This window comes from Perca flavescens, chromosome 8, assembly GCF_004354835.1.
Source record: "Perca flavescens isolate YP-PL-M2 chromosome 8, PFLA_1.0, whole genome shotgun sequence".
Taxonomy (NCBI): Eukaryota; Metazoa; Chordata; class Actinopteri; order Perciformes; family Percidae; genus Perca; species Perca flavescens.
This window is the reverse complement of record NC_041338.1, coordinates 21,022,444-21,039,499: the sequence shown is the minus strand read 5'-3', so window position 1 is coordinate 21,039,499 and position 17,056 is coordinate 21,022,444. Positions and strand designations below refer to the sequence as shown.

General features: G+C 39.7%; 1 protein-coding gene across 3 annotated transcripts in view; it reads left to right on the top strand.

Moving 5' to 3' along the window:
- The window catches only part of ano3 (anoctamin 3), a 37,829-nt gene extending 23,168 nt beyond the window's left edge, over positions 1–14,661 (top strand). For all 3 annotated transcript variants that reach the window (XM_028584761.1, XM_028584760.1, XM_028584762.1), the window contains exons 9-25: positions 2,551–2,606; positions 2,711–2,832; positions 3,626–3,760; positions 3,886–3,982; positions 4,875–4,935; positions 7,078–7,160; positions 7,319–7,459; positions 9,145–9,309; positions 9,496–9,532; positions 9,655–9,766; positions 10,095–10,152; positions 10,410–10,507; positions 10,797–10,951; positions 11,088–11,240; positions 12,007–12,157; positions 12,239–12,428; positions 12,783–14,661. In XM_028584761.1, coding sequence (XP_028440562.1) covers positions 2,551–2,606; positions 2,711–2,832; positions 3,626–3,760; positions 3,886–3,982; positions 4,875–4,935; positions 7,078–7,160; positions 7,319–7,459; positions 9,145–9,309; positions 9,496–9,532; positions 9,655–9,766; positions 10,095–10,152; positions 10,410–10,507; positions 10,797–10,951; positions 11,088–11,240; positions 12,007–12,157; positions 12,239–12,428; positions 12,783–12,965 — 1,997 coding nt within the window. In that variant the 3' untranslated portion in view covers positions 12,966–14,661. The remainder of the gene's footprint in view (positions 1–2,550; positions 2,607–2,710; positions 2,833–3,625; positions 3,761–3,885; positions 3,983–4,874; positions 4,936–7,077; positions 7,161–7,318; positions 7,460–9,144; positions 9,310–9,495; positions 9,533–9,654; positions 9,767–10,094; positions 10,153–10,409; positions 10,508–10,796; positions 10,952–11,087; positions 11,241–12,006; positions 12,158–12,238; positions 12,429–12,782) is intronic.
- Positions 14,662–17,056: the final 2,395 nt, after the last annotated feature.

Genomic DNA, 17,056 nt, shown 5'->3' with positions numbered 1-17,056 from the left:
AAAACACTGGTAAAACAAAGTCATCAGAGTCCTGCACACGCTAAATGATTTCATCTTCCTCAAGAAGAAAAGTCTCTGTTGGGCCTTTTTACAGGCTGCATCTGTGTTGCTCTCAAAGGATAATTTACTGTCAATGATGGTTCCTAAATATTTATATTCATCTACTGTCTCAACGTTCATGTTCTGGATAACAGTTTGTGAAACATTATGCTGTGATCTATGGAAATCAATAATCATATCCTTTGTCTTAGAAACGTTAATCGACAAATAGGAGTTTTCACACCACGCAATGAAATCATCAACTACAGGGCCATGCCCCACCTCATCATTATTCAAAAGGCTCACTATAACAGTGTCATCCTCAAATTTCACACAGTGCCTCTTCTCATACTTACTCCTACAGTCATTTGTGTATAAAATGAAAAGCAATGGAGAAAGAACACAGCCCTGAGGAGAGCCTGTGGAAGTAAGGACTTTTGAGGATAAAACACCATTGACCCTTACACACTGCGACCTGTTCAACAAAAAATCCAGTATCCAGCCATTTAAGTTAGGGTTCAAGTTAAAAATAGACTGAAGTTTCTCGGCCAACAAATACGGCTGAATAGTATTGAAAGCTGAAGAGAAGTCTATAAAAAGGAGCCTTGCATGAGTCTTTGAGGTTTCCAAATGTTGATAAAGGGAATTTAGCAATGTAAGTATTGCATCCTCAACACCTCTGCTAGCCCTATAAGCAAACTGAAGAGGGTCTAGCTGTTCTTCCACCTGCTTCAGTACCTCCTGCTTAACCAGCTTCTCAAAAGTCTTCATCACCAGTGAGGTGAGAGCAACAGGCCGAAAGTCATTTAAGACCTTGGGATTCTTACACTTAGCCACAGGAATGATTGTAGAATGTTTCCAAATCTTTGGCACTGTTTGCGTCTGGAGTGATTGAGTAAAAATCACTTTAAAAATCTCACTTAACTGACCAACACTAGACTTAAGGACTCGACCACTGATGTTGTCAGGGCCAGGAGTTTTCCTAACCTTAGTTTGTTTAAATAATGTTTTGACCTTAGATACATCAATATCAAAATCAAAAACGGAAGAATCACTGACCAAATCCTCTCTCATGTGACTGATTTCCGCACTAAAATCATTATTAGAAAATCTCATATAAAAACTATTTAATTCATTTGCTAACTGCTCATCAGAATCAAAACCATTTAAGGAAACTGTACTAGTGCCTTTGTGTAGTCCTGTCATTATTTGCATACCATTCCACACAGATCTAAGATCAGACTCACTAAATTTGGACTCAATTTTTCTTTTATACTGAAGTTTAGCCTTTACTATTTCAACTCGCACAACTTTCTTAATTTCAGCATATGCACTTTTGTCACCACTATTAAAAACAGTCCTCTTTTCCCTTAACATACTTTTCAGTTTTTTAGATATCCAGGGCTTGTTGTTAGGATAGGAAACAACGGTCTTAGTTGGGATCACACTGTCCACACAGAATGACCGGTTTAGGAGCAGGGGACAGGTTCTAAATATTTTAGAAATAAATTGTTTGTTTCTATTAATTTTATAGCTTTATTTACCATTAACTTTACATTACAGAATCAGCCCAAAACAATGAATGCCAACTAGTGCCAAAGGAACAAAAGACACAATAAGTCTTTATTTTTTATTTTTGTATTTTCCTGCTGGTTGGTTTGTGTTTATTATATCACTACTAAAACAATTAGGGGCACTGGATTTGCTGTTAATTTGGCTTAATGCAGTGACAGTAAGGTAGTGGGGGGGATTGGGCCTTTGTTTGTTGTTTTGCTGTGGGATGATTAAATGTGGGCTGCTGCTGAGCTTTTGGTGTCTGTTGTAGCTGATTCCTCCTCTCCTTCTGGCTGTTTTTTGGTATCAGCGGTTACCAAACTGCCTGTCTACTCCCACATCTACTATCTTGTCTGAGCGAGACATATTTTGCTGATTAAAGTTTGGCCTTGAAGGGCTGGAACAGATTTCAAGTAAATTTTTTAATACTGTTGAACACTTTACTTTAATACAAATAAGATCAAGTCCGCAACAAGAGTAGAAAATCCTTTTCAAATCCCCCCCTTCCTTCTCCTGCTCTCACTATCTACAGTTTCAGTCCAGGGATGACAATGCAAATCAATGCAATATTGTCCTGTGGAAAATAACATTTCATTAATTACTGCTTCATATGGTACAGTGCCTGCAGCCAATTGATTCTGTTTATTGTGATTTTACACCAAGTAAAAAAATGAAAAAGATTATTTTGAAGTTTTTGCAGCTATTTGAAATTCTAACCTGACCTGAGTGTTTTAGGCTTGTAATGTGCTTGTTTAATGCAGCTTGTCACATAACATATATATATATATGGTCACATAATGAAACACATTGTTGTGACTGTGGAAGAGTGGGTTTAAATTAATTGGACCCATATCTCAATCATAACTGGTAATGATTTTTAATGTGGCATCCTCGTGCTTCTATACAGTAGTTGGTATTTCTGCATCCTATGACATGACATGGTTTATTCTACTCTAGGTATCAACCGGTTATTGGGCAACAACACATATGAGGCTGCATTTCCTCCTCATGAGGTGAGAGGATTTTTATTTGTGCTGAAAAGCTGTTGAGATTTACAAATTTTCAAACTGTTAAATTCTTCCTGTAAGGGATAGTTCCCGACTCTTTGTCTCATCAGGGTGGTTACAAGAGCAGACACCCAATTAAGACGCACGGTGCCCAGAACCACAGGCATCTTCTGTATGAGCGCTGGGCCCGCTGGGGAATCTGGTACAAATACCAGCCTTTGGACCTCATCAGGTAATCAACACCGCATCATGAGCTGTTTTTGGCCATTTAGGAGGACATTATGGACGTTTACATGAGCTCAAGTGTCCTGATAATGAGCCTTGTTCTGTCTTTGATCATATCCAGGACGTATTGTTTCAATAGAACATTAAGAGTTGTTCATCTCCCTAATTATAAAGATATACAGGTTTCTGATCACAGATCTTTAACTTAGACAGAGCCAGACTAGGTGTTTTCCCCTGCTTTCAGCTCTAAAATATGTGTCAACCATCAGAGATTTTCATCAAACTGTTACCATCGTCTCCAGTTGTATTGTGGGAATGTTACAAATAAAGAAGCAGATCTGCTTTATGGCAATATATTGTATTTAAAGCAGCTTTAATCAATATTTTCATAATAACTATCAAATGACAACGGCAAAGGGCTCACTCATAGTGATAAACCTAGTGTATCAGCCCTAATCCTGAAACAAGGAACCAGTTGCCTGATACAGCTAATTGCTACTGAGCTGCTTTACTGGAGGTGTGAAATACCGATGGTTGTGAAATAAGTGTCTTACTCAAGGACACCCCGACAGCTATGGTTTAGGAGGGAAATACAGTTATTGATTCATTTCCCACCACAGCATTATACTGCGTGACCTTCAGCCCAGTAGCCTCCCTATCCATTAGGCTACCACAACCACCCCAAAGTACACTAACTACACACAAAACATTACTGCAAGTGAACATGTCCAGGTTTAATAAACAGTCAGCACAGTTTATTGGGGAATTTTGACCACACGGTTTCCCCGTCTCTCTTTCAGGCGGTACTTTGGTGAGAAAATCGGTCTTTACTTTGCGTGGTTGGGCTGGTACACTGGCATGTTGATCCCTGCCGCCCTGGTTGGCGTTTTTGTCTTCCTCTATGGTCTCTTCACTATGGACTCCAGCCAAGTCAGGTCAGTTCCCACAATCTGCATACCATATAAGATGCGCACTCCTCCCTTGATATTAATGTAGAATGTGTAATTTAAAACATGTATATTCTTGATTGTTTTCCTTTCATGATTTATTGCTTCACTAGTAAAGAGATTTGTGAAGCCAACACTACCATCATGTGTCCTATGTGTGAGGACACCTGTGAGCCGTGGACACTGAGTGACAGTTGTGTCTACGCGAAGGTCAGTGCTGTTCTGGTATATATCCGTAGTCACAACATTTCAGTATGTTAGTTTCTCAGTCTCTTCTAGCGTGTTTTAAAGTTTTTACAAACATTTTTATGTCCAAAAACTCACATCACCATAAACTATAGAGTTTAAAAGTTGTCTTTTGAATTAGAGTATGCCATTATCACTGAGATCCTGGAGGTCTAAATGGATTATATTGAAATAATTATGCATTTGAAAAGCATTTCATACAGTTTCTATTGAAGATATGGAAACAAAATATAGATATTTTAAAGGCTTGGTTAGACATTTTTGGAAATACACTTAATTACTTTCTTTACTTGCCAAGAGTTGAGTCAGAAGATCAATACAACTCTCATGTCTGTCTGTTAAATATGAAGTTACAGCCAGCAGCCGTTTAGCTTAGCTTAGCATGAAGACTGGAAACAAGCCAACAGCTAGCCTTGCTCTGTCCAACAATTTTTATTACTATTTAGTATTTGTACAGGTCATTTTTTGTACAGATTAAATAAACGAGATATAACACATTAAGTAGTGAGTTTAAGAGGTGCTATAAGCCAGATTTGTTACCTTGGGACTGAGCCAGGCTAGTTGTTTTGCTGTGTTTCCAGTCTTTATGTTAAGCTAATTGGCTGCTGGCTGTATCTTCAAATTTACCATATAGATTTGACTAAATTTCGACTATTGCTGCATGAAATGTTTCATGTGAGGCCCCAAACTCAAGGATGAGAAACTCTGAAGTACAGTATTGACACAAAGTCATGACATGCATTTGACCAAAGTGAAGCTGTTGAAATTGAAAATATATCAAAGTCATAATTCAGTTTCATGCCAACATTTCAGGAAGCATTTTTCAGAGCAGACGTTCGTGTGCTTGTGTTTCTAGGTGACCCATCTGTTTGATAATGGCGGTACTGTGTTCTTTGCCATCTTCATGGCTATTTGGGGTAGGTGGATGCTGTTTTTCTTTGTCCCCTTTTCCTAATTTTGCGAACACTTGTTGTATTATATCAACTGTGTGCTTTGCTTGATACAAACCCTTTTGGAATTCAAATCTATTTATACAATAGTGTGTCAGTGCTCATGCTTCCACTCTCCTCTCAACTCCTCCAAACATATTAAGCTTCTCAACCGAGAATTCAATACAGTAAACACTGTGCAGTGCAAATACAGAAGATCTTCACTCTGTAATACATTTGTCAGCAATAAATCATTGGCAGGTTTTTCTGACTGAACATCTGTACTTGCACTCCCAGTGCCGTCCTGATGTAATTAGTAGGATAATTAAACATTTCTCCAGGGGGAGACGGTATCGTTCAGCTGTAGAACTGCACCATGATAGCGGTATATTGCAGATATGGTTCCCACAGTTATAATATCTTGGTAATGTAGAGTGTGAGCAGCAACTGGCCCAGATCCATCTATCTGCCAGCGTGGTAAAAAATCACCTGTGCCCAAAGGGAGCACTTGGCACATTGTGTTCTGTGTTTGTGCTAAATGATGTCCAAGGAGAGCCAGAGAGTCAAGGGAGGTCCAGCCGTCCTCACTGGCTGATGTCTGCAGCTCTGAACTTTGCTTTTGGCAATGTGGACCAAAGTAACAGTACTGCGCCACTGAGTGAGTGCACTCTAGGTCTGCTGTGTGTAAGCGTGTGTGTGCGAGGTAGAGATGAAAAATTGGTTAGCACAAGGGAGCGAATGTAGGCATCTGAGAAGGCTGCTTTTCTCTCTCTTGAAACAAAAGTGGGTCAAGCTATATTAAACTTCAACATCTTTAACAGCAGTCAAAGTTTTTCTGACTGAGGATTCATATTCTGGAGCTTTTTAAGGTCACAATTTCTTTGTGTGTCCCGAATTTATCTTCATCACTGGAATCATTTAGTTTTACTTTTAATGTATTACCAAATTACACGTAGGGCTGCAACTAACAATTAGTTTAATTAGTATCAATTAATCTGATGGTTATTTTCTTGATTAAATGGGTAGACTGAAAGATGCCACAAAATAGTAAAAATGTCCAAATGCCCAAGGTGATGTCATGCAATTGCTTCTTTGGTCTCACCCACAGTCTAAAACCATAAAATATTCACTCTACTATAAAATATGAAGAAATGCATCTGGAATTGAGTAATGTTTGGCAGTTTTGCTCGAAAAATAACTCAATTATTAAAATAGTTAAGGATTATTTTATGTTCATTGATTAATTGACTCTTTGTTTCAGCTCCAAACAAATGCAATATGTTCAGATGTAAAAAAAAAAAAGAAAAGAAAAAACTGTATTAAGGCTGCACAGCTCTGATCGAATACTCATGTCACTTTTCATTAGACGTTCCTCCCGCTGCAACAAAATCCCACATGTATAATATGTATGTCTAATGAAAACTGACAAAAGGGCTGAATCAGTAGTATAGTGTTACAGTGTCTTGTCCATCATAGAACATACATGATTGCACTCTTCTTTTCCACTGACTCCGAGGTGAGGTCCATCTGTCATTGCCTTTGCACTAATACTACTAACACACATTTTTCCACATATATTGAACCACATAAATGTTGATTTTGACGTGTGCGTGCCATTCAGCCTTTATATAAGCCTTTTTTCCCTGGTGTTATGTATCTGTAATAAACCGGAATACATGAAAAGTCTTGACAGAAAAAAGATTACCAACAGCTCACGTCACAATAGAGTCTGACACAAAGGAAACAATGCCTCCAGAGTGAATTCTGCCCACAGAAAGCTTCACTTTTGAAGTCTTTCTTTTAACACAAAATGGAACTCACAAAGACACAACTTTGGGGGGGGGGTGAAATATTGTACAAGTAAAGCCTATGCTGTTGCCACTTTTCTTGAACTTCTCCACAGAAACAAAGCAGTCTGTGAACTGATGGCTGTAATCAATTTCTATAATAACCCATGCACATCACTGCGGCCTGTGTTTCACTCAGGATGTCTGGCCGCAATGTGGTGTTTTTGGTTCTGCATTGTGTCCACAGTGAATGGCCCTCTGCAGTCTCATGATTATCAGTCATACTGTGTGTTGCATATCAAAGTTGATCAATAATATGGTTGATTCCTGATCCCCTCTGCAGCCACAGTATTCCTGGAGTTCTGGAAAAGGAGGAGGGCAGAACTGACTTATGACTGGGATCTCATCGATTGGGAGGAGGAAGAGGTACATCAGCAATATCCTCAAATAAATAAATCAAAAACCATTTTATTACCTCACAATTTTAGTTCATGCAGCACTTCTGCTTCTGACACTGCTTATGTGATATAAAAAGAAGAAGAATACACAGTTCAATAGTTAATACTAGATGTGTTGTGAATCAGGAGGAGCTGAGGCCTCAGTTTGAAGCCAAGTACTCCGGGGTGGAGAGAGTCAACCCCATCTCTGGCAAGCCCGAGCCTTTCCAGCCCTTCACAGACAAACTCAGCCGGCTCATGGTGTCTGTATCCGGAATATTCTTCATGGTAAACCCTTTGATCTTTGAATAATCTCCCCTTTTGGGATTCAGGCTCAGAGTGAGATCACCATTATTTTGTGTGTCACCGTTTGGAGCGTTTATGATGTGCCAGCATTGGCATAACATCTCCCCCTGCTGGATGATAACCATATTGAGAAGAAATAGTGGCTTGGGCCTTTCTGTAAGCCTAATTTCTCCTGTTTTTGAAGGTGCAATATTTAATATTGTGTGTAACACTGGCAGCTAGCGGTTAAAATAGTTACTGCACTACCAATTCAAAATACTGGAGAGTCGTCTCCCCCGCCCCCTCCTGCCCAGACTCGAAGTTCACGGAGGTTGCCAGGCTGAGACCGCAGCATTCACAACAATGTTGCTAGACGCTTGTCTCACATAGCCAAACATTACTCCACAGCACAGCCGAGTAGCTAACGTTAGATGCTGGCTATATTGACAGTCATAAAAGCCCGTGCTCACGTGGAGCTCTGTAACCAACTGACAGACACACTTTTTCGACTTAAAATGACAGTATGAACCGCTAAAAACACAACAACCTCACCGTCCTCTCCACACGCCAGTCAGGCGCACTTCCTCGGCTTAGAATTACAATACGAAACGCTAAAAATACCACTACCTTGCCGACACGCTTCATTTGCTTAGAATTACGGCAACAATCTCTAAACACACTGCAAACTCACAGTCCTCTCTTTCCGATTTACAGCCCCCCTCTCGTGGCTTAAAATAACTCACCGTTGTCGGCTCCAGCCGCTGAAGAGGCTACACGCTGTAAACAGCCATGACAACAGTTAGCAGGGTTAGCATGGCGGCGTTAGCCAGGACCAGTCGGGATCACTTTACTGGCTATGTCTCAATTGTTTTTGCGAGTAACCAACTCAGGTACTCTAGCTATATAATTCAATGTGAGTACACAAATGTTGAAATGACAAAAAATGCCCGTCCCTAGTAGCTGTGATAAATTAGCATGAAGCTAATGCTTACCTGTTCAGGAGAAAATAAGCCAACTCTGCGTCCTTTTGGGCTCTAAGCTGTCTCCATCTTTCAAATACATCTCCAATATTTACCAGGGGGTTGTTACGTCTCTGGTCACGCAACTGTTAGAAACATGCTGTTTTCTTTTTTTTTTATGTCATGTAGAATCTATCTCCGTTGATCCTGTTCGTTTGTTTGCTGCTTTCATGGCTGTACTACCGTTACAGCTGTAGCGTGCTGGGTTTACGTTTTTACAGGTATATCTGGCAACCCGGCCTGGCTGTCAAACTGGGCCGTTGATAACAACACACAGATCAAAACATAAACATAAATTCCGTCACGGAATGTAAATTTCAAAAAGAAAAAATACCGACATTAGCATTGTTGTCAGAAAAGATAGTATTTCAGTTTAACATGTTTCCTTTATATCTGATGAGGCATTGGTGTCATTTTTGGATTTATTACAGTACAAATATTACATATTGGACCTTTAACGATTACATTTGAATAATGAGTGTTTACCTAAATAGTAAATTTTTTCTCAATCAATCGGTTTTCCATTTAATGCTGCACCGTAGTTCATTATAAGATAAAACCTCTACAACCTAAACTGTTCATCACACACACACACACACACACACACACACACACACACACTTAACATCCCCTCCTCTATGCCTCCTTCTCTCTATCATCTCTGCTCAGATTTCCCTCGTTCTGACAGCCGTGTTTGCCGTGGTGGTATTCCGTCTCATTGCGATGGAGAAGTTTGCTTCCTTCAACTGGAATTTTGTGAAGAAAAACTGGCAGTTTGCCACCTCTGGCACCGGTGTCTGCATCAACTTTATGATCATCATGTCTCTCAACGTGGTGGGTGTCTGGACAAGCATCATCTGGCACGCTTACATATTCTGTCCAACAAATGTTTCATGAAAATTTTCATTATTTTTTTGTTTTTTGTTGTTGCTGAGATTCCTGTTTGCCTCTCTATTTCATGATCATTATCCTCCTCAACGTTTTCCCTGTTGATGCTTATGAGTACTATCATCTTGTCAGGTGTATGAAAAGGTGGCCTATCTGCTGACAAATTTAGGTGAGCGTTGTCCACATGCCGCATGCATTTATACCTTTATTATCTTTTATTATATATATTATATATAAGCATTTATTTTCTCGCCTATTCACCCCAAATTGCCCCTGTTTCTCCTTCCTCAGAGCACCCACGGACAGAGTCTGAGTGGGAGAACAGTTTTTCTCTGAAGATGTTCCTGTTCCAGTTTGTAAATTTGAACAGCTCCACATTTTACATCGCTTTCTTTCTCGGAAGGTAGGCTGGCTGCCATGCACGCTACAGTTCCTGTTTACAGTGAATTTAATGAGTGATTGTGCAAAGATGTTTTGTTTCAAACTCCCATGTCATGACATTTGCCAAGAATCCTTTCTCTTCTCACTGTATAGTTATTTTTTGGACCTAATGTTTCAGCATTTACAAAAACTGCTTTGACTTGAAAATGTAACCAAGCTGTGGTTTATCGGACATAATTAGCACCTTTACGTGTCTTTTTTTTTTTTTTTTTTTTTTTTCATGCTCAGACTTTATTAGTTTTCCTCTGATTGAATTTTGCAGCTAATGTTGCCAATCTTAATGTGTTCAGGTTTGCTGGCAGGCCTGGAAAATACAATAAACTCTTTAATCGATGGAGACTGGAGGAGGTGAGTGAAATTAGGCATCCCCATAAGTGGGCTGATTATTGCCTTCTGTTTTAGGATATATTTAGAATTGTCATGTAATTCATATTTCTAATGATCCGCCTGTATATTACTATGACTACCACATAATTACTGGGATTTTAAATTGTAATGATCAAAAAATGAGAATGGAATGAGTTGTGTCTCACGATTCGCTCATGGCTTTTGAATCATTGGGCATGAAATATGGATTTTAGCTATTTAAATATATTTTTCCTCAGTGTCACCCGAGTGGCTGTTTGATTGATCTGTGCCTGCAAATGGGAGTCATCATGTTCTTCAAACAAATCTGGAACAACTTTATGGAGCTCGGTTATCCGTAAGTAATATTTTATTATAATCATGTGGTTTTTCTCTATGAACCATAAATGCCAAATTTAATCCTTTTTGCTGCAAATTCAAGTGATTGACAGTTTACAAACCTTATGTAATATCGGTGTAGTATTTTTTTTTTTATCCTTTAGCTCATTAACATATGAAAAGGCTTTTTCTCCTGCAGGAACAACACATCAAATTCTCTTGTGGGGGGCTTAGTAAAAGGCTTCCTGCAGTGCTCAGTGAATTGTCAGAAATAAATGCTTGGAGTTGACAGTTTGCTACGTTTTCAGCTTGCTGCAGAACTGGTGGTCTCGTAGAAAGATGAAGAAAGTAGGTGGTGGAGGGCAGAATGTAGAGAATAAAGCCCAGCTTCCGCAGTGGGACAAAGACTGGAATCTGCAGCCGATGAACACCCATGGACTGGTGGATGAATACCTTGAAATGGGTAAAACATTACACTCCTTTTGAGTGTTATATTTGTCTGAAGAGGGAAGGAAAACATTCAAAGTATGTACGTTGTTTGTGCCAGAGTTGAGACGGACATCCTCTGAAGTTCATCCAAACGGTTCTTTTATCTGCAGTTCTCCAGTTTGGCTTCACCACCATCTTTGTAGCGGCGTTCCCGCTGGCTCCTCTCCTGGCTCTGCTCAACAACATCATCGAGATTCGTCTTGACGCCTACAAGTTTGTCACTCAGTGGAGGAGACCCATGCCTGCTCGAGCCACTGACATAGGTCTGTGTGATCTCTGACTGCCCCCACACCCCCCTCTATGTCTCTAACACACACTGATGGATGTGTTTTTAGATCAAAGACACTTTTCCAACAGTAAAACATTGTGGAGACCAAACATTTTCGATCCTATGGAGATGGATATGTTCCCATATCTTCTGCGTCTGTAACACCATATGCTGCACCTTTCCTTCCCCATATGATTACAAACACCCTCCAACTGCCATATAATATGTGACCAAATGCTTCTTGTGGCATGTTGCCCTGTAATTAAAGGAACAATCCAGCCTGAAACATTTAAAATTTCTTCAGCTGTAATGAATATGTTATATTTCAGTTTTACAGAATCAAAGAGAAAAGCTCCTTTGTAGGTTTAACGGACATTTACGGATCATACAGAGACTAATGCTGTTTCTCCACTGACAGTGCAGTATTATAAAGCAGCCACAAAACGTGCTGTATTTTGAGTAACAGTTCACAAACTATTTGGTTATATGCCTGTTTATGCGTATATATAAACTAAATGTCCTTTCGCCCTCTCAGTAGACTGTTCAAACTCATTCTGGTAAATTATTAACTGAAGGGTAGAATTTTCCTTTTCAGTTGTTTATCATTATCTTCTGCTTAATGCACTTGAATGCACACAGAACTTCAGTTAAAATGTGTTGTAGATGAAGGCATGCAGGTTTATAAACATGTTACTGAATGTCTTCTTTTACACTTTGTAAAGTCGTGAAAAATGTGTATTGTCCTCTGGTGTGACTGTCAGGTATCTGGCATGGAATCCTCGAAGGTATCGGCGTGTTGGCAGTCATCACCAACGCCTTTGTCATCGCCATTACCTCAGACTACATCCCCCGCTTTGTTTATGCCTTCAAATATGGCCCGTGTGTTGATAAGGGACACCACCATGAGGATGAGTAAGCACAAAATATAATGTGTAAGATTTAGATACATCCGGCTTGTGTTATGGTCTGATAGCTTTTCCTTCCCTCCCTCAGGTGTTTGCGAGGCTACATGAACAGCAGCCTGTCTGTGTTTGACATGGGGGAGACGAAGAACAGCAGCCAGTTCAGATACTGCAGGTACAGAGACTACAGAGCGCCGCCATGGAGCTCAGTGCCGTACGAATTCACCCTGCAGTTCTGGCATGTCTTGGCTGCCAGGCTGGCCTTCATCATCGTCTTTGAGGTCTGTTAACATTTCTTTTTTTTGTGTTTAGCAGAAAAACTAAATCCCCCTGTTTTTTTTTTTTTTTTGCATGTTAAATTAACACAAAATAAACCGCTAAATTTCATGGTGGTCCAGCTAAACAAAAGGCATCATGTTTTTGCCCTGACAACGCTGCATTGTGCAATGATTTGTATAGTGAGAAAAACTGACATAACATACACCTATAAATATGACAGAGCCCATAAAGTTCTTTATTGTGGTGAACACCGTGTTAAGCTTTGCATGCTTATTCAATTGTGCAGCAAATACTGGCAACTAAAACGTGTCAGTCTTGTGGAAGGTAACTCATAAATGATTCATGCTTTTTCTCAGCATCTGGTGTATGGGATCAAATCCTTCATAGCATACCTCATTCCGGACATGCCGAAGGATCTCTGCGATCGTATGAGGAGGGAAAAGTACCTGATGCAGGAGATGATGTACGAAGCAGAACTGGAGCACCTGCAGAAGGAGAGGAAGAAGAACGGAGTGCGTTATCACCACGAGTGGCCTTAGCTTTTACCCCCCGTGTCTCCGCTACACGCGGCACAGCCCTCAACTCACAGGCACAACCTCCCCCTGCCAGCTTATTTATGTATTTTAACATTGAGAGTCGTGCTTCACTCGGCTGATTCTGTACACCAAAGACACCCTCTTCAGTAACCAAATCCTCCCCCAAACCTGTCTGGCTTCGGGCTCTGAACCGGGCTCCCTCGCCATCTGTTCCATGTCGAGTGTATTCGCTGCTCTTAGTTTCTGGCTCTGACCCTCTCCTGCCTGCCCCAGCTCATCCCTCACCTGGCTTCCTCCATCAGGTTCCTCTTGGGTCTTTGCTGTGTCATGGCTTCGCTGGGAAAACCTGTGCAATTGTAATGTTTACTATGCAGATCAAGGGCTGCAGATCACTGCTGTTCCCTTTTGGCACCCATCCTGCACTCTCTCTCTCTCTCTCTCTGTGGCAGCTAGCACTCCGCTTTGACTCTTCTTGGTGCCGCTTGCATCATGGCCGTGTTTTTCCTTATATGTGGCAGAGGTACCGTGGCACTTAGCGTTTCTTGTTGCAAAAGAGATTTTGGGGATGTGGCTACAAAATGCAATTTTTGCAAAGCGACTGTATATTGCCCTTGAAGCATGCTGATTCATATTTGCAGCAAGAAAAAAATAACAGCATTCATTGTGGAGGATGTGAACATCCATTCAGAAAATTTGTCAAAGAATTCTCTATGAAATTATATAAAGTGCATGGTAATATTGTTTTTTACCTTTTGACAGAGAAAGTCCCTGTCTTGATGCCTGGTTCACGTGTGTCTGTACTCGATGTGAGCTGTGTGTTTATCTGTTTGTGGTACTACTGAGCTTGAGTGTGTTGAGTTGAGGAAATGTGAACTTAGTGTGATTTGACTGTGCCTACAGTTGTGCGCACCACAATTGTGTCACCAACATCACGAGTGCCTGTTTGTGCTGCACATGCTTTTTTAAGTGCAAGAAATATTCTCTCTCATGGTTCTAATGTGTGATCTTCTGTAAACTCTCTGAACTCTCCTGTAAGGATTTGTTTTGGATTTGAGTCACACCACAGTACCACAGTACCTGCTTGGGTCTCAGCCAATGGCTCTGAAACACGGTATACGTTGTAACATGACTCCCATCATGAACAATGTATACACTTGCATGCAGGAGCCACAAATCTGCTCTTCCGTTCTGCACTCACAGCCTGTTTTTCATTTGTTGTTGGAAGCCCTGAAGCATGGTTGAAACTTGGATCCCTTAGACATACCTGTGGCTTGGATGTTCAGCTTGCAAAGAACATCCAACCACTGTTTCTCGCTCATATAGTACACCAACATACTTCAGTTCTAGTCCTTTGCTAAGCACACGGTCAGATGCAGTTTTGGCTGCTTCTTGGCCTTTACTGATGTGAAACTGAGAAATTAGTTGTTTTTTTTAAATGTCATAGTCATGACATTTTATTGTGGTCAGTTCTGATGTCATGGAGCAGCATGTGTCTGGGAACTCAGGAAAACAGGCAGCATGAGTGACGCATCCATCTGTGAGGCTGAGTCAGAATCATAACTATTTCCTGATTCATTCATGTTGAGATCGAGAGTTGTGAAGTGAACAGTATTAATGAGGGGGTTTCTATTTTCTAGGTCAGGGGTCTTGAACGTTTTTTAAGCCAAGGACCCCTTAACTGAAAGAGAGACGGAGCAGGGACCCCCTACTACATGTATTGTATAAAATTAACTGGGCCTACAATAACGTGTAGGGTGGCCTAAAGCCTTTATGCATACCTTTTTAGTCCATAGAATACTAAGCTATTAAAGTAGCCTAATAAGGGTTGGCATGATTTCATAAATCATGTTTTATTGGTAAATATACATGTGGCACAGTAAATCCTTAGGATTAACTGTATGATCTGTGGATGGCCTTAGTGACCCATAGGCCAGTAAGCGTTGGGGATTTATATTTGATAATAATATGTTGGATTCATGTTAAGACTTTTTAAGTTTTGAAAAACTTTCAAAAATTAACAATAATTTGGAGGCCCCCCTGCAGTGACTCTGAGGACCCCCTGTTGAAGATCTCTGTTCGAGGTGATGAGAACTTTAACATTGGCCCAAGAGCTTCAGTACAGGTCATGTTGATCATATGATGGTTATTAGGATTTAGTAAACATGAATCTAACAACTGAAGATAAAGAATATAACTTCCCTGAATGCATTGCACAACACTGAAACTTATTTCTCATTTTACAAGAAATTGTACATTATTTAAATTTATTTATTTTGCTGTTCTCTGTATATACATTTTATGATGTATGTCATGTTTTTATACTTTTTATTTTGTGCTGTCAGTATGAGTTCACCTGTTTTCACCCTTAGATAAACAAAGTAATGTCCGCATTTCTCAGGTGTCTTCTGAATGTTTTATATTTTCTAAGATGCAATTAAAGGTATCCTGCTTTTTAAGACATATATTTTTGCACTGCAGTGCATCTGCATGACTATAGTGCACATAGCATGTTTTTGACTTTTCTTTGCATAATCACAGAAGTATATTAGAGCAGATCAGAAATCACACCGTTCAAAATGGAGACATATGATGCAGGTCGTTGGTAAGAAGTAATTATGCTTTCACAGTGTTCAATCAATTGATCATAATGATTTCATTCACAATTTTTAAATCTCATTCCAATACTTAGAAAACTAGTCCAGGTTTTCAGGATATCTTCTCTGCTATGTGAACATTGAAAATCTATGCATGTTGTTATCCTTTGAGTTTGAACAGACGCAGATGTAAATGTACTGGTACATCTGTACTGTAAAGTATGCATGACCTAACGTCTGCTTTGAGCAGACCTAACTTCTGTAAAGTTGTTAACAGCGTCTTAAACATATCACCTCCCTTTTTCGGTGTTGATCCTTTTTGGAGGCCTGGACAAGACATAATGTTTCTTGATGTGGCAGAATTTTAAAGTAGTATTTTCTAAATAAAAGCTTGGACTCCAGATTTATTTATATAATCTGACCTCAGATTGCTCTTTGAACACTCAATGGGAATTCAAATTATGTTTACCCTCTAACAACTGACGTGTTTAACTTAATGGGATAGGGGTAATTTCACGAATGAATTTGGCCTTGGATGTTTGACTTAACCAGCCACTAATCTTTTTTCTGTTATCTTCTCCTTTCTGAGAGCTTTGGTTGACCTTCTCACTAACACAAATGCGGCACAGTGGTGGAAAGGCTGCCTTCATGCCTTCTGCTGTTGGCGATAGCACAAAATGGGTATTGCATAATAAGTAATAATGGCATGACCTTGCACATCTCTGAAAATATAGCAGTCTAGGGAGGGATTAAGCTTTCTGTTCCATGCTATGCCTCCTAATAGGATTGTGCTTGAACAAGTCATGTACTCGATGTGGAAGCACAGTGATGTTACATTTAAATGTACAGTAGGATGGTATCATACGTGACATGAAGTGTATCAATACAATTGTTTACTTCGTTCTTGTTTACATGTAAAAACATACTGAAATGTATAAAAAATAATGTAACATAAAATAATTTGGATATCACTCTTTTCTGTAATAAATCATGGATTGTATCTTTTAAATTAAATCTGCTCTCTTCATTTGTGTTACTGGTATGATATACAGTATATATATCTCTATCTCATCTTCATGACTGTCCAAGTTGAACCAAATCTGCTGACGGAACAAACCAGAGCACAGCGGAGAGCAGAGATTGTTTTCTTTTTTCCCCCTGCTATTATCACAAACCACAAATCTTCTTGCCAAAGAGAGTTCATATAACATGTGTTTGTATCACAAACCCACTATTTGAGAAATGTAGGATTTCCCCACTACTTTATGACTGTTTATTGCCACTGCTGCTCAGCCTTCACTTCTAACTTCTTTTTTCGCTCATGTCATGAAATCTAAACACTCCAGAAGAAACACAAAATGGTTAACTTTGATCTCTGATGACAAATGTTTGATACTTTAATTATTTCCTGTGTTTGTTGAATGCTCACACCAAGATATTTCCTTTCACCTCTTTGACCAACATACTGCCCTAAAAAGCCACTGATGTGTCCTATTAATG